This window comes from Euprymna scolopes, chromosome 1 (genome assembly GCF_053919585.1).
Source record: "Euprymna scolopes isolate OS-2025 chromosome 1, ASM5391958v1, whole genome shotgun sequence".
Lineage (NCBI taxonomy): Eukaryota > Metazoa > Mollusca > Cephalopoda > Sepiida > Sepiolidae > Euprymna > Euprymna scolopes.
In genome coordinates, this window is record NC_136482.1 from 95,203,170 (window position 1) to 95,229,536 (window position 26,367).

At 32.2% G+C, this 26,367-nt stretch overlaps 1 protein-coding gene across 1 annotated transcript in view; it reads right to left on the reverse strand.

The window, feature by feature from the left end:
• LOC145252212 (uncharacterized) overlaps positions 1-26,367 on the reverse strand; it is a 157,584-nt gene that overhangs the window by 93,070 nt on the left and 38,147 nt on the right. Inside the window, exon 3 of the mRNA XM_080111718.1 lies at positions 7,609-7,780. Within this exon, the coding sequence (XP_079967844.1) occupies positions 7,609-7,780 (172 nt within the window). The remainder of the gene's footprint in view (positions 1-7,608; positions 7,781-26,367) is intronic.

Here is a 26,367-nt window from a genome sequence, read left to right on the forward strand (position 1 = left end):
AAAAAAGGTTAGTATGAATTTTAGGAACTTTAAATCTAATCTTGTTTAGATGTGTAACATTAAGGGGATAATAAAAGGGTCCTTAGCCTTTGGGCCGGATCAAAGTGTAGTATCTGTTCTGATGCTGCATTTCACTTTTTTGGTCTCATTTAGTAGAGGAGAAATCCTTCATGACAGATACATTTTTTTTTTTTTTTTTTTGTTACTAACCAGAGTGCCCCCTTTTTGTGGAGCTGACCCCCCCCCCACTCACCCCATTAAAAACCAACCTTGTGTCTAACTCTGTCCTCGTGGAGAGGCAAGTAAACAAGAGAAAAAAAATTAAAAAATAACTATTAACATAATATGTGACGAACACTTCCGCATTTGTTGGCGTTTACTGAATATGAAGAAATTGTTAGAAGTAATACATAGTATGTCTGAAAAGAAATCATCGGAAGTTTTTAAGTAATTTAATAGGATATCACTGCTGTGCTCATTTTTCACTTGTCAGAACTCTTCCAGGGTGCTGTAGATGATGACTAATTTTGGAATCTATTTTTTTTTTTTAATTCTTTTTAATTCTATTTTTTAAATTACAGACTATTTTGTTTGTCTTTTTCAGGTCAATTTAATTTCTGCTTACTTTCAGATCATTAAAATGGAATATCAAGTCAAGAAAAATTAATTTCAACACTTCCTCTTTTTTTTGCCTATAACTAAGGCTCTAAGGCCTCAAAAGCTGTCAGCAATATTTGCACTTTGTATGGAGAGAATATAATAGCTGAAAGAACCAATCATGATTGGCATATGCAAAAATCAAAATCTTGATGAACCTCGTTCTGGTCAACCAGTTGAACAATATCTTCATTCGCATAAAACACTGTTGTGCAAATGTTGTATAATAAGGGGACATGCTGAAGAAATTGGAGAGGCAAGCCAAGAACGTGATATGAGGGTCACGTTTCAACCATGACAACATGGAATGTTGCACGAGCGTCACCTGAGCTAGTGACACACATTTTGGAACTCGGTTATGTTTCAAGGCCAAACAAACAAAAGGAAATTGGCCTACAATCGAAAATAATAACATCAACAAATATTTTATAACCAGATCGGAATGCAGTTGACATTCGTAGCTGGGCTAGAGAAACGTGACCGATATCAATATAAACAAAGATGTTTTGGTTTTTAAAAGAGAGTAGCGGCCGACGCTGAGAGAACGAGCCTGTCATCTATCAACACCCCCCCCCGCCACGCCACCTATCTCTAACAACACCTCTCTCCTCGCTAGTGGAGTCAATGACAACCGACAAAAGTGTAAAGAAAGATTGTTGAAAATAAACTCGAATTCTTTTGTAAACAGTCGAGTCTTTTAGTTGTCATTCAAAATATACACTCGTCGGTAAACTTGTCCGGCGACCATTTTGTCCACGCAGTTATATAGACTGAGTGCACACAACGCAACACAAATGGTTGGACTGGGAAAGAATTATCCATTATGAATTGCTTAAACGGAACCAAACGGTCAGCACAAAAGTCAATGCTAAACACATGGAATGACTTAATATGGCTATTCAAGAAAAAAAAAACACACACACACAATCAAAATCAGAGAGTACTTTTGCTTCATGACAACGTCCATCCTCATATCATCAATATGACAAAGGAAGTTATTCAAACACATAGCTAGGAAGTTCTGCCATGCTCATCATACTCCTGATTTGGCACCAACAGATTTTCACTTTTTTTGATTGTTTATTAATTTTATATACAGTTTCGTTCAATACTTATGCAGAATTGAGAGCTTTGTTGGATATATTTTTTTAGCCGAACTATAGTGATTTATGAGGTATTGAAAGTATTGGTAAATGTTGGAAAGAAAATGTAAACAAAGGAGAATACATTATTAATTACTTATTTCTTATTAAACCTTTAAAATCTAAATTTTTAACAAGTGTCAGGAATCAAGTTTTTCATTACACAAATGCACAAAAACAAAAAAAAAAAAAATTTTAAAAAAACGAATGCAAACAATTACTATTGTCTTTGGACTACTGTTCCAATCTTGAGTGCTATTTTCACAACGTTATGGTTGATATAACCTCTGACCTTTAGGAACATCTTGTCAAACTCGGGAATGTTTCTGTCAAACTCGAGAATTTGGACAGAATTTCTAACGGATCCTTTTTACTTTATGGGGATAGTATGCTCTCATTCTGTCACCTATGACTGGATAGAGATCTTAAGTAATTTGCAGTCTGAAATTATTTCCAAATTACCAAGTTTGACAGAAACATTCCAGAGTTTGACAAGATGCACTTGAAGGTTGTAAGCTACATCAACCAAAACATTGCGAAAATAACATTCAAGATGAGAACAGTAGTCTGAAGAATCCAAATAATATAACAAATCCTCATCTAAAAAATTCAGAAACATTTTTTTTTTTTTTTAATTTTCTTCCTTTGAAGATTCTAACATTGGGTATGGGGCAGCCAAACCAGCTGCCAACATTGCTCTGCTTTTTTTATTGAAACCAACCAAGAGCTCTTTTTAGTATCCTCGTTGTTGCCTTAAGTGCAATTGTCTGGATCTCTTTTGCATTTGGTTCACGAAGAATATTATTTAGGTAGGACTTCAGGTTCTTCTTCATAAACCCTGAGACACCTATAATAACTGGTATGATTGATATCTCCTTAAGATTCCAGTTTCTTTTCATATCATACATGAGACCTTGGTATTTGGTCTGTTTCTTCCTTTCAGCTCTGTTCAGACCTCCATCATTAGGAACACTCACTTCAACCAAGGTTGCAACTCTCTCTGACTTATTCCATATAACTGTCAGATTTCACAGCAGCATTTTCAAGGTAGGTGGCTGTAGGGATTACATGGTCGTAATGTATGGTATATAAGTCGTTTCCAACTGTTCTTTCAGGTTGATGTTCCCAGGATTTGTTGCTACATTGGATGTTTAATTTTTTACAGATGGTCCAGTGGATGTACCTACATATTCCATCATGTCTCGTTATGTAGTAGCCATTCTCTAAAAGAACCTTGCAACTTGATACTAGATGACTCACACTTTCCAATTCCGTGTGGCAGAATCTAGATTTTTTGTCATTAGTGAAACCTGCCATCTTCTTGAATGAATTGGTCATCAATCACTGGTCTTGAGCAGCCATTATAACCCTTTTCTGATCGTGGTGGAGGGATCCCCTTTTGAGCCAGTTCAAGGAACCTTCTTTGTGTATGTATTCGTGGGAGAGTTCCACCAGAAAATACTATTACATGAGTATATGTGCATTTGTGCTTGTTTTTACATGGCCTTTAACATAATTTGTCTTTGCAGGAAGCAAAGCAGTTCATTTTGCTCAAATTCTCTTCATTCTCTCAATTTTTTTTGTCTTTGTATAATTAACTGTATCAGTTTGGTTATAATCATTCATTTTAATTTGATATTTTTGCAAATATCAATTGCTTATATCTAACCTGAAAACCTAATTTGTTTTCTGTTATCCATTAAATTGATACCACAAACAAAATCCTTAACAAATTGATACCACAAACAAAATCCTAACAATTGTATTGTCAAAATTCCAAAACAAATTATGCTTTTAATATTTTTTGTTCCTGGTTTTGAGATCTTGTCAGTCATTTATGCTAAATTTTCATGCTACCTGTCTTATCCTGCTACAGTATCAGATGAATGTTCAAAAGGCACTGATATCTTTTATTGAAGGAAAAAGTTTGAACAAAATATTCATTAAGGCATGAAATATCATTGAATTTGACTTTTATACGTCTGACATTAAGTTGTTATTTAGTATTGGTGTTATATAGTATTGGTGATGTTCGTTTTGACAGGATCATCAATTAAAGGTCTGGTGAATCTGGTCTGATCGATTTTTGTTCTCACTCGATGCCATTTTTCTTAGCTGTTGTGTTCACAATCATGCTAAGAATTATCATTTTTTGTGGGGCTTGATAATATTACCAGCCTCACAAACCAAAAATAAATTAAAGTGATTTACAACAACCAAAACAAAAATAACAGAGCCGGGTGGTTTACGTAAAAATCACCAAGTTCATTTTCTGTAGGAATCCTGCTGGCCTAGATTTAATCACTTGGTTGAGTAACGAAGATAGTGGCTTTCTGGACTATTGGTTGTTATTGTCTTAATAAGGATAGTTTATCACATGTTACAGGTGCGGTGGCTAATCACAACGCCGTAACACAGTATTTGCTCTCGTAAGGAAGAGTAGGGAAAAAGGTTTTGAGGGAGAGAGATAAAAATACAAGAAGCAGGTATTTTATATAAAAATAGGGAATTTATTACAGACACAAAACATACCAAAACAAGATAGACTGACAGAAATATTTATGAAAGTAATATTTAAACAGGACAAAAGGGAAGAACCCAAAAGTAAAATGAAAGAGAAAAATGGTAACAAGAGGAAGGTAATTATAGTGGGAAAAACTAGGCAAAGCAATAATCTATTCTCGGAATTTAATATATAATATAATATTCTAGACGTTTGGTCAAATGATAAACAAAAGTACTTTACCATCCGTCGTAGTAGTAGTGATGACCAAGTTGGGTAGTAGGTAGATTCTGGTGATAGTGGGTTGAGGTTAAAGTTCTTACGACGCCCTTTGAACCAATCCGCCAGGGAGAAAGTGCCTGTGGAAGCTACTAGCTCACTCTTTCTCACTCCTGTTAAGCTGTTACTCCCAGCGTTTTATATTCATAAAGGAGTGTATATTTCTTAGACCTCTTTTTCTTTCCTTTCTTTTCTTCTTCTTCCTAACCTTTCCTAATTCTATTTTTAGGGATGGGGACAACCTGAATGACCCTAGGTTCTGTACCCAGTCCATTCAAGGTCAAAGTTAATACTACGCCTCTTGTTACACACATGTAATAATTGGAAACAAGACATAGTTATTGCCTTCTCTTGAATCACTGAAAGTTCAATCATCATCTTCATTTCAACGACTAGCTGTGTCGGACAAATTGTTGTTGGCAAAAGAGATGTTACTATTGTTACTAGTATAGTTATCATGGAAATATCACAAGGGTTTAGATTCAGATATTATTAAATGATGGTGGTTGTCATGGGCTGGCATGATAGATTGGGTTGAAAACAATCTAAGGAATTAACCTAAGGTTAACTCTTGCCTGAAGCAATAGGATTAATGGACATTGGACTTAAAAGCCATCGATCGAACAAACAATGGGCAAACCTGCATCTAACTTTTGTACAGTTAAATACAAAAGTTAGATGCAAAATTTTGGTCCTTGTTCAAAATTCCATCTATATTTAAAAAAAAAAAAAAAAAAAAAAGAACAGTGAAAAATCTGTATGCTGTACGTACCCATGACAAAATGAATATGTCATATTTCACAAGTCACGTAAATTGATCAAGGAGTTCCAATTTAAACTAAGAAAATAAAATTTTATGGGTAAGAAAAGAGCAACTGTCTCGCATAGCTTTTTGAAAATAATTCCAATAAACAAGGGGGACTGGAATAATTCCGATAAACAAGGGAGACTGGAATAATTCCGATAAACAAGGGAGACTGGAATAATTCCGATACACAAGGGAGACTGGAATAATTCCGATACACAAGGGAGACTGGAATAATTCCGATACACAAGGGAGACTGGAATAATTCCGATACACAAGGGAGACTGGAATAATTCCGATACACAAGGGAGACTGGAATAATTCCGATACACAAGGGAGACTGGAATAATTCCGATACACAAGGGAGACTGGAATAATTCCGATACACAAGGGAGACTGGAATAATTCCGATACACAAGGGAGACTGGAATAATTCCGATACACAAGGGAGACTGGAATAATTCCGATACACAAGGGAGACTGGAATAATTCCGATACACAAGGGAGACTGGAATAATTCCGATACACAAGGGAGACTGGAATAATTCCGATACACAAGGGAGACTGGAATAATTCCGATACACAAGGGAGACTGGAATAATTCCGATACACAAGGGAGACTGGAATAATTCCGATACACAAGGGAGACTGGAATAATTCCGATACACAAGGGAGACTGGAATAATTCCGATACACAAGGGAGACTGGAATAATTCCGATACACAAGGGAGACTGGAATAATTCCGATACACAAGGGAGACTGGAATAATTCCGATACACAAGGGAGACTGGAATAATTCCGATACACAAGGGAGACTGGAATAATTCCGATAAACAAGGGAGACTGGAATAATTCCAATAAACAAGGGAGACTGGAATAATTCCAATAAACAAGGGAGACTGGAATAATTCCAATAAACAAGGGAGACTGGAATAATTCCAATAAACAAGGGAGACTGGAATAATTCCGATAAACAAGGGGGACTGGAATAATTCCGATAAACAAGGGGGACTGGAATAATACCGATAAACAAGGGGGACTGGAATAATTCCGATAAACAAGGGAGACTGGAATAATTCCGATAAACAAGGGGGACTGGAATAATTCCGATAAACAAGGGGGACTGGAATAATTCCGATAAACAAGGGGGACTGGAATAATTCCGATAAACAAGGGGGACTGGAATAATTCCGATAAACAAGGGGGACTGGAATAATACCGATAAACAAGGGGGACTGGAATAATTCCGATAAACAAGGGAGACTGGAATAATTCCAGTAAACAAGGGGGACTGGAATAATTTCAATAAACAAGGGAGATAATTCAAACTTACAATATCTTTGTTGTAATGTCTACGAATTCCCATTAACTGTTTAAAAATGATTGTCTTTATAAAAATAAAACTACTTGATCAATTTATGTGATTTTTGGAATATGATATTTTGGTTTTATCATGAGTATATACGTCATACAGTTTTCTTTATTTTTGTTTTTTAATACAGGAGAATTTTGGACAAGAACTGAAATTTTTATTAAAATCACTTCCGATAATACATCACATTAATAATAAAAAAAATAAATAAATAATTTATATTATTCTGAAACAATCGATATTATTTTTTCTAACTTCATTTATGCTATTCTTTGTTTGAACTTTTTAGCAAAGCTTCAAACCAAATCAATATTCAGAAATTGTAAAAATGAGATGCTTTTTAGCAGTCAGATATCCATTTTTCCAAATGTGGAATTCCCCCTACACACATACATTAACAAAATATTTTGAAATAAAAACAAAAAATGATTCATAGCAACAGTTTCATATTCTCAAAGATGGAAAATTTTGAATTAATAACCATGTTTGATTTCAGAAAAGTTTCCAATGGGTAGCTAATATGTATAAGGCCTGGAGATGAAAATAATTTTGGGTGGGTAGCTGATCTGGATTAGGCTTGAACTTTAAAAATTTTGCAGGCAAAGGGCAAAGATCATTCTTCATATGGACACAAACGTTATGTGCAGAATTTCTAAAAGATCCAATATTTTTATGGAGCAATTCCGGTTTCTGATTGGTTGCCAGCAGAACATGGCTTCATTTGATTGGTCAATTTCTATCGGCAGTAGAACCTTCAATTTTATTTTAATCATACACTCAACTTTTATAAAAATATTGCAACAAAAAAACAAAGAATAAAAAGAAAAAATAGAAAACATAAGTTTTTACCTTCCCATTGTTAGCAAGCAACCTTTTAAAATCAAGGATGATAAATTTGGAATCCAAGTCGACGTCAACTTGTAGAATGGGTTTGGCAATATCTGCAAAGTTTTCCTTGCCTTCGCTAATATGAACTCGTTCTCCAATGTACTTGCGGATTGTATGTATCTTCTGATTATATCTGCAGATAAATAGCAAAAAAAAATGTTGTATGTTGGATACATTATAAACGTTGCATATTGGATACATTATGAACGTTGCAACTTGGATACATTATGAACGTTGCAACTTGGATACATTATGAACGTTGCAACTTGGATACATTATAAACGTTGCAACTTGGATACATTATAAACGTTGCAACTTGGATACATTATAAACGTTGCAACTTGGATACATTATAAACGTTGCAACTTGGATACATTATAAACGTTGCAACTTGGATACATTATAAACGTTGCAACTTGGATACATTATAAACGTTGCATATTGGATACATTATAAACGTTGCATATTGGATACATTATAAACGTTGCATATTGGATACATTATAAACGTTGCATATTGGATACATTATAAACGTTGCATATTGGATACATTATAAACGTTGCATATTGGATACATTATAAACGTTGCATATTGGATACATTATAAACGTTGCATATTGGATACATTATAAACGTTGCATATTGGATACATTATAAACGTTGCATATTGGATACATTATAAACGTTGCATATTGGATACATTATAAACGTTGCATATTGGATACATTATAAACGTTGCATATTGGATACATTATAAACGTTGCATATTGGATACATTATAAACGTTGCATATTGGATACATTATAAACGTTGCATATTGGATACATTATAAACGTTGCATATTGGATACATTATAAACGTTGCATATTGGATACATTATAAACGTTGCATATTGGATACATTATAAACGTTGCATATTGGATACATTATAAACGTTGCATATTGGATACATTATAAACGTTGCATATTGGATACATTATAAACGTTGCATATTGGATACATTATAAACGTTGCATATTGGATACATTATAAACGTTGCATATTGGATACATTATAAACGTTGCATATTGGATACATTATAAACGTTGCAACTTGGATACATTATAAACGTTGCATATTGGATACATTATAAACGTTGCATATTGGATACATTATAAACGTTGCATATTGGATACATTATAAACGTTGCATATTGGATACATTATAAACGTTGCATATTGGATACATTATAAACGTTGCATATTGGATACATTATAAACGTTGCATATTGGATACATTATAAACGTTGCATATTGGATACATTATAAACGTTGCATATTGGATACATTATAAACGTTGCATATTGGATACATTATAAACGTTGCATATTGGATACATTATAAACGTTGCATATTGGATACATTACAAACGTTGCATATTGGATACATTATAAACGTTGCATATTGGATACATTATAAACGTTGCATATTGGATACATTATAAACGTTGCATATTGGATACATTACAAACGTTGCATATTGGATACATTACAAACGTTGCATATTGGATACATTATAAACGTTGCATATTGGATACATTATAAACGTTGCATATTGGATACATTATAAATGTTGTATATTGGATACATTACAAATGTTGTATATTGGATACATTACAAATGTTGTATATTGGATACATTACAAACGTTATATATTGGATACATTACAAACGTTGTATATTGGATACATTACAAATGTTGTATATTGGATACATTACAAATATTTTGGGGACAGGAGAGGAGTTTTTTTTTCTTTTTTACTATTGCAGGGTTACCATATATCAAGACTCAAAGGTCACTCGAGTATAAGAGTTAAATGTGCGTCAAGTGGCCGATAAGATAACATGATTGGTGATGGTGGCACTTGAGTAGTATTTGTTTATTTAAGAGGATGGTTCAATAGGAACTTGCTCACATTAAACCTGAAAACCGTCATATTATAGTCAGCAGGGAAGCAACCCCAAAGCATTATGTCCCACAGGTCGGTAGTTCTAGGAAAGAAACTTTACTCATAGAATTTGTGTTTAGTTTTAAGCACAGATAGATAACAGGAGAATATATTTTTTTTTTTGCATGATAGCCACCACTTATCAAGGCCCGGAAGCCACTTGGGGATAAGGGTTATTGCGTGTACAGTAATCAATGGAAGAATATCACGGTAATCGTTAGTAATTGAGATTTGATAAAGTGTCTTACTTTTTTTTGTTGAGAGTTGTTGAAGCTAGATAAGTGCTGCAAATGTTCTACATGGGTGTGGGGGGGGGCACTAATAAAATCTGTTTGCCAGAAAAATGATAGAGCAGAGATACAGACTCGCAACATCTCTTCTGTTAGAAAGAGAAAGTAGGATGAAGAAGAGGATTTTGGCCACTAGATTTCAAAGCCAGTTATGAATCCTGTCAAGGCAGGAGAAGGTACTCTATCTTAGGATGTATTTGGCTCTTATAAAAGTAGAGGACATGTCAAAGGATGTCCTGCTGAATACATTCAGATAAATGAGGTACCTTCAATAAGTTTCCAGACTATTTTTGTACACACATTTAAAATTGTTTTAGACTCTTGAAAATTTAGTATGTTATTGCTCTACATCTTAGGAGATGATTGACCAATTTTTATAATGTCAGGTTCAAATGAACAGCCACAGCAGGAATTGGAATACACCCTACTAAAGTCTGACTGTCACAGCCGGTGAATTTCAAAAATGCAATTTGGACATGAGGACACGTTAAAAGAATGATATGCAATAAAATTCTGTTTTAAACTTTGAAAAAATGCCACAGAAACATATGGAATGCCTCAGACTGCTTTTGGACCATCTTGCATGAATCGAGCATCAGTTTTTGAGTGGCATAAGAGATTCAAGGAAGGCAGGGAGTCTGTGAGGGATGATGAGGTGTGGGAGGAGTAAATAAGTCAGAACACCAAAGTTGATTGACCAAATAAAAAATTTCATGGATAAGGACCATCGTGTGACTAAGTGCAGTTAGATGTCAGTGTGTGAACTGTACACACAATTATTTGCAAGGAACTGAAGATGTAGAAGATTTGCGCAAATGCACCAGTCCACAACTCCATCCTTGTCACTGACGATTTGACCAAGATAGGCGTCAAGACAGTTCCTCGTCCTCCCTGTAGTCCAGATTTTGCTTCCTGGGACTTTTGGTTATTCCCTAAGCTCAGGATTTTGGTTTGGTTTGGTTTGGTTGTTTTACGGCATATCAACCCTTTTCAGGTTATTTAATGCCAAATCCAGCGATTTTGAAGAAAAATATTTTGATAGAATATATTTGTTTTTTTTTTTTTTCAAGTCTGTTTCTATTTAACCCATAGTTGGGACCCTAACAGGTACTACCACTCCGGGTCAGAGTGGACCTGGGAGCAATGGCAATTAAGGGGTGACTCCACACTCCCCAAAGCCTACAAGCTGGGGCCTTACCATCGTATATAGTTTAAGGTCATATCCAGGACCGTCCTAAGCTCAAGAAAAACCTTACCGGCTGTCATCATGAGACAATTGAGGAGATGGAAAAGGCTGTGACGAATAATAATTTTTATTTCTAAGTTGATGTTCTTACAACAGGAGTCTTTAAAGAAAACTATGATTATACATGTCTCATTTATAAGCTGAGTTGTTTTATCTTGATGTAATAAATTTAAATGATTCAAGTGAGTCAAAGTTGTGAGCGAATCAGAATCCTGAAAACGTGAACTATCTATATCTTTACTTTCAAGAATATCTTTACATCTTTATATAAGGTAAGGACTCAATTTAACATCGATCTTCAGCTAGGCTAGCGTACATCACAGAAATACCCAATGTCACCATATTCTGTCCAAAATTTTTGAATTGTTGATTCAATCCACAAAGATAAAATCACTTTAACAACATCCATAATGTTTTTAAACTTCAAATGTCTCTTGATGGATAATGCAATGATTTTTTTTACAAGTTTATGAGTTAATTCCAAGGTTTCCATGTTTCTGCAGTAGTGTTGCAAAGCTATTTTTTTCTTTCATTGCTGGATCACCATCAGTTATGATTCCAATAATCTTCAAGAAATCAAATTTCATTTCTGTCATTATTTTTAACAAAGCTTCAATTAAGCAAACTTCCCACGCTTTAAAAATTGCAGAAATTAACAAAATACTAAAAACAAACAAAAATTAGCTTTGATGTTTAATACAAATAAAATGAATCAAATATTATGATTTTTTTATTTTTAAATCTTTATATTAATACGATAGCGTGCGTGTTATTTTGTGTGTCACGCTTACATCCTTTTTCTTCCAAGTGACTGCTGTTTAATTGTTATGACTTTCCATTTCTTGTAATCAATAATTTTACCAATAATTCTTCATATGCTTTGGTTTCAGTTTCAATTATAGCTGATGGCACTCAAGTCATCACTTTTTTTATATAAATATTTTTACTAAGAAGTTCCAGTTTTGATTATAAGTTTTGGTGTCGGTTTTGATTCAAGCTGATGCACTCAAGTCATATGGATATATTTTTATTTTTGAAATCACAACTTTATGATACATAAGAATCGATAGAAAATTGACTATAATAATATATATGAAATCTGCATAAATTAAAATCATATTCAAGCGCATTTTAGGACCGAGTTATGCCGGGCATCCCTGCTAGCTTAGATAAATACTTTTGCAGTTTCAACAAAAGAGGTACAAAAATATCAGGGAGTCTATTTATGCTGAATAACCACAGAATGCTAACATCAAACTATTACACATGAAAGAGTTCGTTGTGGAATTTCCACAGGTCCTGCTAGTGATTGATAAACAAAATTAAAAGTAAATGTGGACATATACAATACAAAATCACTATTGAACACAAAATTTTAAGAATAATATTCTGAGCATTTACTCTTTAAATCGGTTAACTTCTCAGATAAAAGTTCTGTTTGCAATGTAAATTTAATGTAACATTATATTAAATTTTGTAAATGCGTTAAAAGCTAAACACTTATTGCAAAAATTTGAGCATTTTTTTTTTTTTCAACACTTTTTTACAATTCAAAACCTGTGGTGCTTAATAGATAATAATCAGGGCGTTTTTTTATTTTGTTACTAACAGGGTGGCCCGACGTTGCCCGGGATTGAATGATGTTCAACTAATGTTTCACACTCCTATATTTTTTATTGTCATGGAAACCGATGAAATAGCCCATTTTTCAATCAAATCGACTGATTGCCTGCTTTAATTGCGGACCCATCGTGATGTACCTTAAGGAAGCTTCACATGCCTCTCATTATGACTAAGTTCACAATTAATCTATATTGTACTGTAGAGAACCTACTGTTAATTTTATAAAATTACTTTTTTATATATAATGGATTGCATTAAAGTTTAAAATACAAAAATCAAGTATCATACTTGAATTGGGCTCTAAACAAAAACATTCATTTCAAACACACCCCTGTCATATCAAAGAACCTGCTGTTGATTTTATGTCTTTATTGTTGATTTTATATGCCTTTCGGCTTGTGTGGTAATAAAACTTCTCAAATGCACTTATGACATTAGGCTATGTAAGATGTTAACTTTGGTCAAAATCGCCTGTTCCTTCTTTCATCGTATTATTTCAATTATCGATACTTATCGAAGACATTACAATACAAAACCTATTTCAGAACACTGCCGGGCACATAAAGTACATTTGTGTGAAATTTGATAAAAATCGACCCAGCGGTTTTTGAGTTCAAAGGCGCTTTTATATAACAGTAGAGATAGGAATACATAAAAAAATTTCAGAAAGTGTCATATATTTTTGCCAAAAGTTGTTTATATGCCTCAAAATTTTTTAAATGAAATTGCTCAGTAAAAAGATTCTCATAAAAAGGAAAATAAAAATGCACTGAGATGGATTAAAGCTATAAAATCTATTTTAAAGAAAATCAAAATTTAAACAAGTCTAAACTTCAAATAAATTTCTAAGAAAAAGTTCTTCAACCAAAAATAATTGTTTTTTTTGTTGTTGTTTTTAATCAAATTTTTGTAAACAGACAATAACCGTTTTTCTTATAACATAAATTTAATAAGTAAACATTTAAGTAAAAATAATTAAATATTTTAATAAAAAAAACTATTTTAAATTACAATATAAATCTCAGCAAAGCAAGTTCTGTGAAAATTTTGTAGTTTATGATTGTTACTGCTTTTATTATTTCAACATATATATATATATATATATATATATATATATATTTAGAATGTGTATTAGGTAAAAATAGTGCTAACAAAACTTATAAAGAAAATGTTAATTTGATTGCAAACAGAGGATGTAAATACATCACAAACTTACTGCCATTGACATATGACTTCACTATTACATGATAGAAAAAACTGATAAAATTAATTATTTTTAAATAATCTTTTTTTTTTAAATAAATATAAAATAACTAGACTATTAGACGGTTAAAAAATAGGCAAAAATTATAGCTTATTGACTTAGAATGAGTACTTTTTATGCCAAATTGATAGTTGAATACTGTCATGCTCATTATTGCATTAAATACGAATCCCTGTTAATCCCTAACAGTGCATCAAATGGATACCTTAATACTTAATTTGCTGTAACTTATTATAACAAAAGTCCCTACAAAATTTCAGCCAGATATGCCTAGTAGTTTTTGAGAAAAAGTCGAACAGCCAAACGTACAGACTAAGAGAAGTATAATATAGAAAAATAAGATATTACTTAAGCAAACAAAATTTGTAAAATCATTCAAAATGTATTACCTCAAATTTATGGAAATGAAAAACACGTGACCAAATAAACATTTTTGGGGTGGATTTGGCTATTCCATTCATTTCTATTTTATTGTAAACTAGCAGATGTACTAAACATTGCCCGGTATTAAATGTAATGTTAAAAAATAAAATAAAATGGAAAGCAACAGATATGTGCAAGTGAATATTATGTTTTTTTCTAAATAGTCCATGTCTTGTAAGCAAAAAAACTCAAGCTTAGATCGAAACCAAAACCTAAAGACAGTGAGCCAAGTACAATAATCATGAGGCCAGATTGCTACGATATATAAAAAGTGTTTTCAAACCAACTTATTCTTAACATAAGGAAACGGTCATGTGAACAATTCGTGCATGGACAGTCGTAAAACAGTTGACAAACAGATAAAAATCTGATGATTCCCATATACCAATTTTCAATTTTGACTTCTTAGCAGCATTTTTTTTCCGGATGAAAACCGATTAAAAAGTTTTCCACATGTCTGAATACCATATATACTAATTTCAAATTTGCAGATCAAAAATTTGTTGAGTATATAAGTTGAGAGCTGTCCTCACACACATACATTCTCACTTTTATAGATATATATATATATAGATAGCTTATTTAACCCATTAAGTAGATTATAAAAAAGCAATTATTTCTATTTTTTTATACCCATTTTCTTTAATAATACTATGCTATTATTTCGAATGGACTCCTGTTGAACAAAGGTGTTTAAGATTAGTGATCAATATACAAGAATAATAGTCAGTGGAAATCCCCTATTTACAATCATTATCAGCAATAAAAACTATTTTATAGCTCAAGAGAATTAGATAAAGAAAGACTTCATTTAAAGAAATATAGGTTCATCAATGATATATGTTAAACCTTATATGTTTCTAAAAATTTTGACAAATTTTCTATTTACTTCAAGTATCATTTCTATAAGATTTTCGTTTCTAGAAAATACCCACTGAATAGGTATCCCAAACTAGCCTAGTTTAGAATGCGAAAACTGGTAAATAAAGTTAAATTTCCCCTAACTTCAACTTGCGATATCTCGTTTATTTTTTGGGTTATTTTGATAAAGTTTTGATTTAAATAAAATTTAATCTTTTTGCTTTATAGATATATAATTTTTTTTCTTGTGTCTTTAATAGTTTTTTTTCCCAGACTACTTCAAGTTATGTCACTAATTTTGATGAACGCCACTTTATTTTTTTATTGAAAAAAAAAAAAAAAATGTTGGTGTTTTTCAAATTTGGTGCGCGCAATATTGTGAGTTTCTAGGTATAAAAAAATAGTATCATTTTGAAGAAAAAGGTCACTTATCAATATGGTGAGCTTAAAAAAGGGTTTTAAGTTGTTTTTCACACAAAAAAATCGAACTTGAAAACTTCAATGAAAGAAATATGAAAGAAATTCAGTTGAAAAAATTCCGGAAGTTCGCACCCGGAGAAATGTCTCCTCTTTAATAATCTGTTAGTGTCATATTACTACGCTCATAAATCAAGGAGCGCCACTACTAAAAGTGACTGTACCTACATATCAAGATTTACAACTTAATCCCAAGTGACGGAAGTAAGAAGTATCATCACAAAAATCAACTGTCAGCACAAACGAGCAGCACACCTAGCGATAACGTAAACAAACAACTTGTTTCACTATGGATATATCAAAATTCTTAGATAAGTTTGTTTTTGTTTATTTAAAAATTATAGAAAGTTATTGTTTGAGATAATATTTTTAGTGCGTCAATAAAAGAAATAAAAACTTACAATTTAAAAAATAATGTCAGTTGTTTATTTTATATATCTTCTTTCAAACTTTCATATGTTCTTTGCTTTATCTTCTTTCGGTTGGATAAACTTCAGCATTGTTAAATTATCTTTTAAAAATTAAACTGGGTACATTTTAAACCCAAACCATTTTTAGTTGCATGTGACGGAAATTTTTTTTTTTTTTTATTTTAAAAAATGTGCCTCATTTTTTTGTTTACTTATTTAATTCTCTTATGTTTTTGATATATCTAACATTTTGTTAATTTTTTTTTATTAGACTGTACAGTTATATTACTTAAAAAAAAAAAAATTAACAAAATATAGCTAAGTATTAAGTTACATGCAACAAGTCATGTGTAAATAAAAAAAAATTAATTTCACGTAAAAATGTGCATTGGTTTTGTTTATGTTCTATCAAGCGTTTTTGATAAATTTGATGATTTTGTTAAATTATTTTCTAATTACACTGTACATTACTTAAAAAATAATAACTGAAAATATAAGTTATGTGCATGTGGCACGTAAATGAAAAAATTAATTTCACTGTAAAAATCATTTTTTTTTTCTTTATTTAATAATTTTCAAGAGAGTACTTCTACAGTTTATCGCCGAAAATGGAGACGCCATGCATTTTTCCGCGCACCTGTCGTTAAAATCCAAGGGAGAAATCAGTATTTTAAACTATGACCGAAATTAGAAATAAATAACAAAAAAATTAAACTAGATATTAATTACTTCCGGAAAGAACTATGAAAAAAAGTAAATAAAGAAAGTGAAAGAGAACATATATCCATAATTATTTAATTGAAAATGTTTCAATTTAATTAATGAAAACGTATATATATTTTTATTATTAAAACAGAAAATGAAAATGACATTTATAATTGTCTAAACTGGGCGAGCACCATTTGAAAACCAAAACATTTACTGTATAAAAATTTATCAAAATATAATTGTAAAAACATTTATTGAAAAGTTTGTGTAAGAAAATATAATTTTAATAAAACAATTTTGTAATGAAAGCAACATTGGATTTTTATGAAAAATTTTTTTCCTTTTTTTTGAGCAAATAATTTTAATGAAACATTTTTTTGAATTAAAGTAACTTTAAAGGATCAACAAAAATTTAATTTAAACGAAACCGAAAAATCATTATCTAGTTTAATTTTTTTGTTATTTATGTCATGCTTCTGTCATAGTTTAAACTTCTGATTTCTCCCTCACATTTTAATGACAGGTGCATGAAAAAAATTGCGTCTGCATTTTCGGCAATAAACTGTAGAAGTATATCTGCATCCAGCACTGTAATAAAATTTTTATCGCAAACCAAAGATAGAAAAGATTTTTTTTCGATGGCCTTTGTCAGATGACATTGCACAGATAGAGATAGAGTCAGCATTTGTTTACAGATGGGGGTTTGAGGTAATGCCAGTTTCAAGTGATGGTAGGATTTGGAGTGTCCTCGATATATCTACCATAGCAGAAGCTTATGAAAGAATTCTGAGAGAAAATCAATAAGGAAAGGAATTGTAGTAAGACCTCTGCCTATAAAATATCTTACTTGTTTACTTGTCTTTTAAGTTGAAAGTTTTTCAATGCTTGAAAAAAATGACTTGTGACTTTTTGTATAACAAATTTCTAAATCTTATTGTTGTCAGCCCTTTTTTGGCAAGTTTAAATTCCCCAAAGTAAAAATATTTCTGTGGCAAAAAGTTTTGTTACTAGAAACAAAGCAAACATTTTTTTTTAATTCCTCACCCAAAAATTAGTAAAGTTGCAAAGTTTTAAGCTTCTCCCTCCTCCAATGGTTACATTTTTACAGCAATTTCAGTAACGTATACTTTTGACTCATTTTTTTTAAACCCTTTTTTGCCCTTTTTACCAAATTGTCTGTTTCACTGCTTTTACATGGTCCACAATTGAGTGGTTTTATCAATTTATAATTAAAAAAAATTATCTTGATCTCTAATGTGTTATGAATCATACTAAGAAGATTCAATACATTAGCTATTGAAATGAAATTGATATGAACAGTCAAAGTTGCACTTCCATGTCATCTTTGCACTCCTCCACCCCCGTTGGTAGTGGGATTTTCTTTATGGTTTACAAAAATCTATATGACCATGAATTTTTTTTTAGATATAATGAAAATAAAATTTTGGTTTGGGATACCTACATTGAATAGATTTCATTCTAACCTTTAAATAAATAAAAGGACAAGGAATGTTAATCTATGAAACAAACTTTCGAACCTGTAATCGCTGTTTGCTTATAAACACCCTAATGCCTTTGGATTTAATTATAGTTGCTAAAGGATGTTTTTCACTCTAATACAAAAGACAGTTTCCAACTCTAACCTTGGAATTGAAGTATCTCGTTATTTGTGATTGTATTTACTTGAAACCTCTAAAAATAAAATTAAAGAAAAAAATTCCAAAGGAAAAACTGTGACAGTGATAGTCTAGGGATTAAAGGATGCCACCTAGATATGGTTATTTACATGTTAAAATTGTTGATAAAGGTAGGAATTACCCTCCTCACTCCTAACTATGGGTAAAATAGCAACGATTCAATTTTGTTTTTACAATAAGTGTTGACTTAGTATAAAATAAAATAAATATATAAACATATATTGTTTTGTTTTTTTTTTAAATATAATTATCCACTGACACGCGTTTCGTCATCTACGACACATCAGAATGGCTGAATCTGAGGAGTCGTAGACGACGAAACATGTGTCAGTGAATAGTTATATTTTAAAAAACAATATATATGCCGCTCCCATTTGGGGGTACCAAATTGGTAAAAGGGAAAATTATTCCCAACTCGCATTTAGGTAAAAATGTACTTTCATACAAGCAATTGAATTCATTCAAAACGTATCGCAAAAACAAAAACAAAATAAACATTTATATATATATATATATATATATATATATAAATAAAAGATATATAAAGTGTGATTGATTCTGTTGACGCTTTAACAATTTGAACCTTAACATCCTGAAGCATAATCACGAGCCTACTCTTTATTCTGTATTCAAATAAATAAGTGCTAAAAACATGTTTATGTATCAGATTAAAATTTTATATAATAGTGAACAGTGATTAAAAATGTCTTTAGGCTGCAGCATATTGGCTTGTGTTTGATGATATACCGCTTTGTAAATGATCATACATTCATCTAAAGACAAGTCTCTATCAGTCACAAAATGCCACTGAAACCTTGACAGCATGTAATTGAATATCAGTCTTTAATCACATCAGAATCATTCTCACATTCAGAATCGAAACTTTCATTTTTCACCAAATTTTCCTTTGAATGTTACTATTGCTCATAGCTATTTTCTAGATAAGCATTTCTATAGTAATCCTGCACTCAAAAATCTATCTCCTTTAAAGTAAGATCATAACATGATTTTGCAATTGTGTGGACTACCCCCCACCCACCCATAGCATTAAGATGCGATTCATAAAAAGAAAAAAAAAACGAAAAAAAAAAAAAAGGAAAAAAAGTTGTTGGAGTAAAAAAAAAATACCATGACAAGCGTTAAAAACGATTCATCATCAAGGTGGTCAGAAATGGGATGAGTTATCAGCTGAGAATGGCAAAGAGGGCAAATCATTTTATGCTTATCAATCGTTCTTAGACAAAAGACTGGGCATAGAATTTCCGATTTTCAGTCATTAAATTTAGGAGTCAAACTTAATTTATAGGCAGTTTTCAGTTTGGGGCAGTTGACGACAGTTGGTGGCTCGGAGCTCTGAGAGAGACTGGAGTCGGAGTTAGGTGAGAGCAGATATGGACAGACAGCTAAACACAGACAACATTTGGGGATCTTTTCTACACTGATGGGCAGTATCACACACACACACACACACACGAACACATACACATACACTGAGTTATACCAACAACTTGTCTTGTGTTGTTTTGATCCTAGTGCAACCATCTGGCTATAATTTAGCTACATAATAATTTTCAAAATGAACCTTCCAAAAAAAAAAAAAAAAAAAAAAGTCAAATGAAAAACGGAGATACTTTCATCATTTATATGAACTGGAATATCTTTTGAGGGAGGGGGTGGGCATAGAAGTAAACTGCACAGCTATGGAACCATCAGTATTCTCTCTCTAGACTGCAAGAATATTCATATACCATAGCTGAAGATCTTGTGGCATAGACCTTTATGCCATACCCTATCAAAAGCTTTTAATATCTCAAGAGCAATTACACTAGAAATGAAGCCCTCGTTGAGAGATTCACTAATTCTAGGAGATATACCAGTTAGCACATCTGCTGTAGATCTAGCAAAAATTGAAACCATATTGCATGTCACTGAGGAGGTTATTTTTGCTGAGGTGGTTGACTACTTCTCTTTTTAATACAGATTCTAACTTTCTTATGATGCACAGAAGACTGATTGATCTGTACTGAGAGGAAGAAGAGTGATCACCTGAATTTTTAATTACAGGCATACTGATGAAGTTTTCCAGGGTGTTGGGAAGCATTTCCCCTTAAGACAATGCTTTAACAGCTTTGTAAGTTATAACAATGAAAGTTATTCTTGTAAATTTTATAACGTGTGTTTTAGAGGTGTTTATGACACTTTGTAAAATGTTTGTGTTTTAAAATGTTAAAGAGTAGAGCGCAAGAGATTATCACCTTGCAGAAACATAGCTTACATATTAAGCGAAATTAGTTTTGTAAAGTATGAATGTTCGCTTTCTATGAAAGATTTTGAAGGAATGATAATATTGTTAAGAAAAGTTTGTTATTTTCAACTTTATTAAAAAAATAAAAAATAGTATCAAAATATAGGCTTTTCTTCTTAACATAAACCAATCATTTTACCGTCTTGTTAAAAAAAAAGAAAAAAAACAAACTAGCAGGGTGACTTTAAAAAGGTTTGTTCTTTCTTTTCTTTATAAACAAAACCAAGGTTTCAATTGTAGCATAATAATAATAATAAAATAAATAAAATTATTGCTGGAATATTAACCTATATATCAGCCTTCTATCATGTCTGAGAGTGACACAATGTTCAACAAGCGAGATCAGAGATGCGTCGCTGTACAACTCATGCTCTCTACCAATCCAAGTTATGACAACAGGACCATTGCCAGCACCCTCAAAATGCAAATCTGGACGGTTGAACGCTTGAGGGCACAGATCAACAAAGTTTCCAGTCACGGTTATGGTCTTTGGTGTGGTTTCAAGTGAGGGCCACATCATACTACCTCACATCTTTGAAGTCGGCTTGAAAATCAATACCAAAGTATACCTGGATGTGCTGAAGAGTGTGGTGATGCCCTGGTGCAATCAGGTAGGCGCTGGCAGACCCTGCGTGTGACAGCAGGACGGCGCTGGCCCACAAATCTGAAGAAACTCAGCCTTAGCTTCAGAAGGAGTGATATAACTTTGTACCCTTCTCTAACTGGACTCCCCTCCTCCCTAACCTGAACTACATCATTTGGTTATACGCTAAGAACATCATCAACATAGCACCAAAGCCAATCTGATCACAGTCATCTGCCAATTATTCACCAAGCTCCCACTGGTGCTTATGGAAAAGGTATGTTCCCGGTTCCGGATCCATATAGAGATGGAGATTGAGGCTGAAGGCAGCTAGATTGAACAGATGTCAGCTCTACTACATAATCGTTAACTGAATTGATTTTTTCAATAAAAGTTTTAAAATAAAACTGTAGTGTTGTTTTCTTTAAGGTGACAATTTTATTGTTCCACCCAGTATTGTGTGTGCAGTTGCAATATTTTATTTTAATTCGATTTAGATATAAACTATAGCTTACGCTTTTTTTTTTTTCTTTTTTTTTTTTAAACAGCGAGGTGAGTTAACTAAATGTTTTCTCTTTGATTCCTTCATAAGCACAAGCAAAGGTTGGATTTTAACATAGAGAATGCGGGAATATTAATATCTTCATTATTTAGTTTTGTTAACTCTTGCTCTATTTTAATAAGGTTAATGAATCGAAAAAAAAAAAAATTATATAAAAAAACTTTGGGTTATCATGTCATACCACTATTCAAACTAGGGATTTTACAAGCACATTTTGTCAGACAAACTCCAAATCAGTATATATATATATATATATATATATATATATATATATATATATATATATATTGCTCCTAGTGACCACAACTGGAATTAAAGGAAAATTTCAATAATGCCTCTACATTCTGTGAAAAACTGAACCCTGACTAAAACTTATTTAAATGTTCTGTTAACACAACATTTCTATAATGCAAACAAACACTGACCTATATATATATATATATATATATATATATATATATATATATATATATATATATATATACACACAAACACACTAAAAGGGAGACCTGACGTCGTCTGAGATTGAATGAAAATCAACAAACGTTCTACACTTACAATTGTCATCGCAATCGGTATAATCAACCATTTTTTTTATGAAATTGATTGATTGTCTACTCTATTTGGGAACCCACCGCGATGCACCAGAAAAAAGCTCACATGCTTCCCTGCAGTGACTTAGTCCACAATACATTGCAGTCTACATTGCACTGTAGAGAATCTACTGTTGATTTTAGGAAGTTATTTTAATATAATGGTAAAGTTTAAGATGCAAATCTCAAGTATCATGCTCAAATCTCCTACCTCTGCCACCCACAGGATATCTTATAGTATACATATCTTCGTAGTACCATAATTATTTCATCCTTCCGGCCTTGCTATTATGATACTATCGGCGTCCCCACCCCCCAAGTGCTAGGAAGTAAAAAAAGATAACAAAAAAGAGGAAATAAGTTTATCAGCAAAACATAGGTATAGGAAGTTGTTCACCAAAAAACAGAAAAGAAAGCTAAAATAGGATTTTTAATCAAGTTTGGCAATAATGAAAGCAAATGATCAGTAAATATATTATAGAGTTAGTATTTTTAGGAGAGGCTATGAGTTTTGCGACAATTTACGACAGCTAAGGATAGTTTAAGAAGCTGACATTGTAGATGACTTTTTTTTCTTTTTTTTTTTTACATAGGCGTCACCACTTATCAAGGCCGATCGGCCACTCAAGGATAAGGGTTAAAGAGTGTAAAGTAGTCAAAAGGACAATATAGTAATCAATAGTAATGGAAGTTCGGTAAATTTGTTAACTTAAGTGGAACGGCTCATCAGAAACTTGTTCACGTTGGACTTGAAGACAACCATATTATAGACAGCTGGAAAGCAGGAAAACGGAAGACAATTCCACAGGCGTGCAGTTCTAAGAAAGAAGCTTTGATCATGGAATCTATGTTTAGGTTTAGGCACAGATAAAGAGTGGGGAAAATTATTGATAATGTTTTCAGCTAGTCTAGTGTTTCTTGTGAAAGTTTGGCGAGGGGGGACCATAGATTGAAGCTCAGTCGAACACTTTCCATGAAAATAACAATAAAGAACTTGCTCCACAGGAACCTCAGATTGATATGAAAGCAGAAGTGCCAGAAGTTGAAGAGCAATTTTCCATGTGACCTGAATTACAGCATCCAAATGATCCTGCCCATGTTGTTAATTATAAGATACATATTAGTGAGTCTTTCATCAGACTCTGCAATAATTATGACCCATGTCAACCAGTAATTTCATATCCCAAGAATTGAGAAGGGTGCCTTTTTTCAGAAGAAATGGTATGAAAGGAATTTTTGGTATTCACCTCAGAAAGATGCTGTTTTGCTTCAGCTGTCATTTCATTTTGAATGAAGGAAATTAATGTGGCCAGGCAGCTTGGAAATCAGAGGACATAAGCCATTGGAGGACAGCTTTAGAGAAAATAAACAAGCATGCTACTTCAAAATCTTACATGATTGGAAGCCTTTCCATCAAACCATACCAAAGTCAAGCATTCGGTATTGCTTTTGAAGCAGCTGAACAAGGAAATTTTCTTGAACTTGTGGAAATGCTTAGCAATTATGATAGTGTGGTTGAACTACATCTTGCTGTACTTAAAGAAAAAACAAGAAACACTGAAAAGACCGCAAGTGTCATTACTTTCAAATAGGACTCAGAATTATATGATCAAGGCTTTGGCCATTTCAGTTAGATGAGTAATATTAGAAGAAATTCACAAGAGCAAGATCTTTTCTATCCTCATGGATGAAACAACTAATGTATCACATACAAAACAGGTTTCTTTTGTTGTGAGATTTGTACACGATTTCAAAATAAAAGAACGTTTCATACACATATTCAATTAGTAATGTTTATGCTTAACACAAATAACCTGAACATAGATGATATGCGTGGACAAGAATATGATGAGGCAACAAATATGAGTGGAATATGCAATGGACTGCAGTTCAGACTCCAGAAACAGAACCCAAAGGCACTCTATGTACACTGCCATGTCCACTATCTAAATCTAGTCTTAGACGAAAGTGTCAAATCAAATATTCACTTTGTAACTTGAGAAGCTATTGGACACAAGATGGGCTTGCAGAGAATCAGCTCTTAGAACTATCAGGAGCATCATTCCAGCTCTGATGCAATTTTTAGAAGAGATGGTACAAAATGATGCTCATGATGCATCAGCAAGGGATGCCTCAATATTGCATGTCCTATTTTTTCTTTTTTTTTTTTTTTTGCAAACAAATATATTGCTTCAGAATTTTATATATCCTTATTACTATCAATGAGGTTATCTTTTTCTTTTAATGTAATGCTCTTCTAATAGAAAAAACTGTTTTCTAGATATTAGACATTTCATGCATTTTTTTTCTTCTACATTTTAGCTTTTTAAGGCATGCTCTTTATTTTGCTGTCTTTTTTTTTTTCATTTGGTGACACTGCATTTGTAAGAAAAAAAAAATGGAGAGGGGTATACTAATTACACTTCCACCAGAAGTCCAGATTACCTGCTTTGAAAATATGATTTTACATTAACTTCATGGAGTTTACGTTTAAAACAGACAACCATAAGCAACAAATAATTCAATAGTTCAACAATGGGGTTGGGATTTTGAGTTAATTTACTTCCCCAGGCTAGTGTTTATATTTGAATACATAGGATTCACTTCTATACTAATTAATCGATCATCATGAATTTTGGTTGTTTTGTTTTACAGCATGTCAACCCTTTTCAGGTTATTTAATGCTGGATCCAGTCATTTTTTTTTTTTTTTAAGTTTTTATGCTTCAATTTTTTTTTATTTTCTAAATATTTATTCATGGTGTTTGACTTAGTTGTTTGTTAAGTAAAATTTGTTATTTATGACATTGCAGAACATTGACTTTTGTAAAGGGGAAAAGAAAAAAAAACAATATCGATGCTTGGTGTATTTTAGGTCAGGAAACCGATATCTTCAGACAACCTGATCTGGTAGCACCAGATAAAAATTTTGGAGCACAGCTGCTGGGCACAAAGGTAAGTAATGTAGGCTATATTTAGTTTAATTTATGCAAAAGGAGCAAAGATTGAAAGGAAGCTCTATGAAAATTTAGATACCTTCAATTTTGATAAAATTTTAATAATTGGTATTAGACATGAATTCCTCAAATTTCAGTTTCTTGGAGATATTTGAAAGGGTTTTTAGGGGGCATATCTGTACGACATCCAATTTAGAAAATTCAAATATTTCAGATTTGCATTGGATTTGATCCATAGTCCATTAGAGATTAATTAAACAATTGTAATTTAAGACTTTTTTAAGGTAAAGCCTTAAATTTTAGACATTTTCTAGAATCAAAACCATGTAATCGATTTTGATCAAAATTGGAATGAGGATTCTAGATAAAGTTTAGTAACATTATATCTTCATTTTAATCTTTGTAAGAGGACATTGGTATAAGACTATTCTGTTTAGAGTATTAATTTTACTCATATTGGGGCAGAAAGAGAGAGAATGAAATTATAAACAAGATAAAATAAATATATGAATATACTAGTAGGCTGCCCGGCGATGCCTGGTTGTAAAATATGCATAAATATTATATTTTAATTTATACAGAAACTGAGACATGTGCATGTGAGTATTATGCTTTTTCTAAACAATCCACTTCTTGTAAGTATAAAAAAAAACTTGAGCTGAGATTGAAACCAAAACCTAAAGTACAAAGTGTTTTCAAACCTACTTATTCTTAACATAAGTAATCTGTTATGTGAAC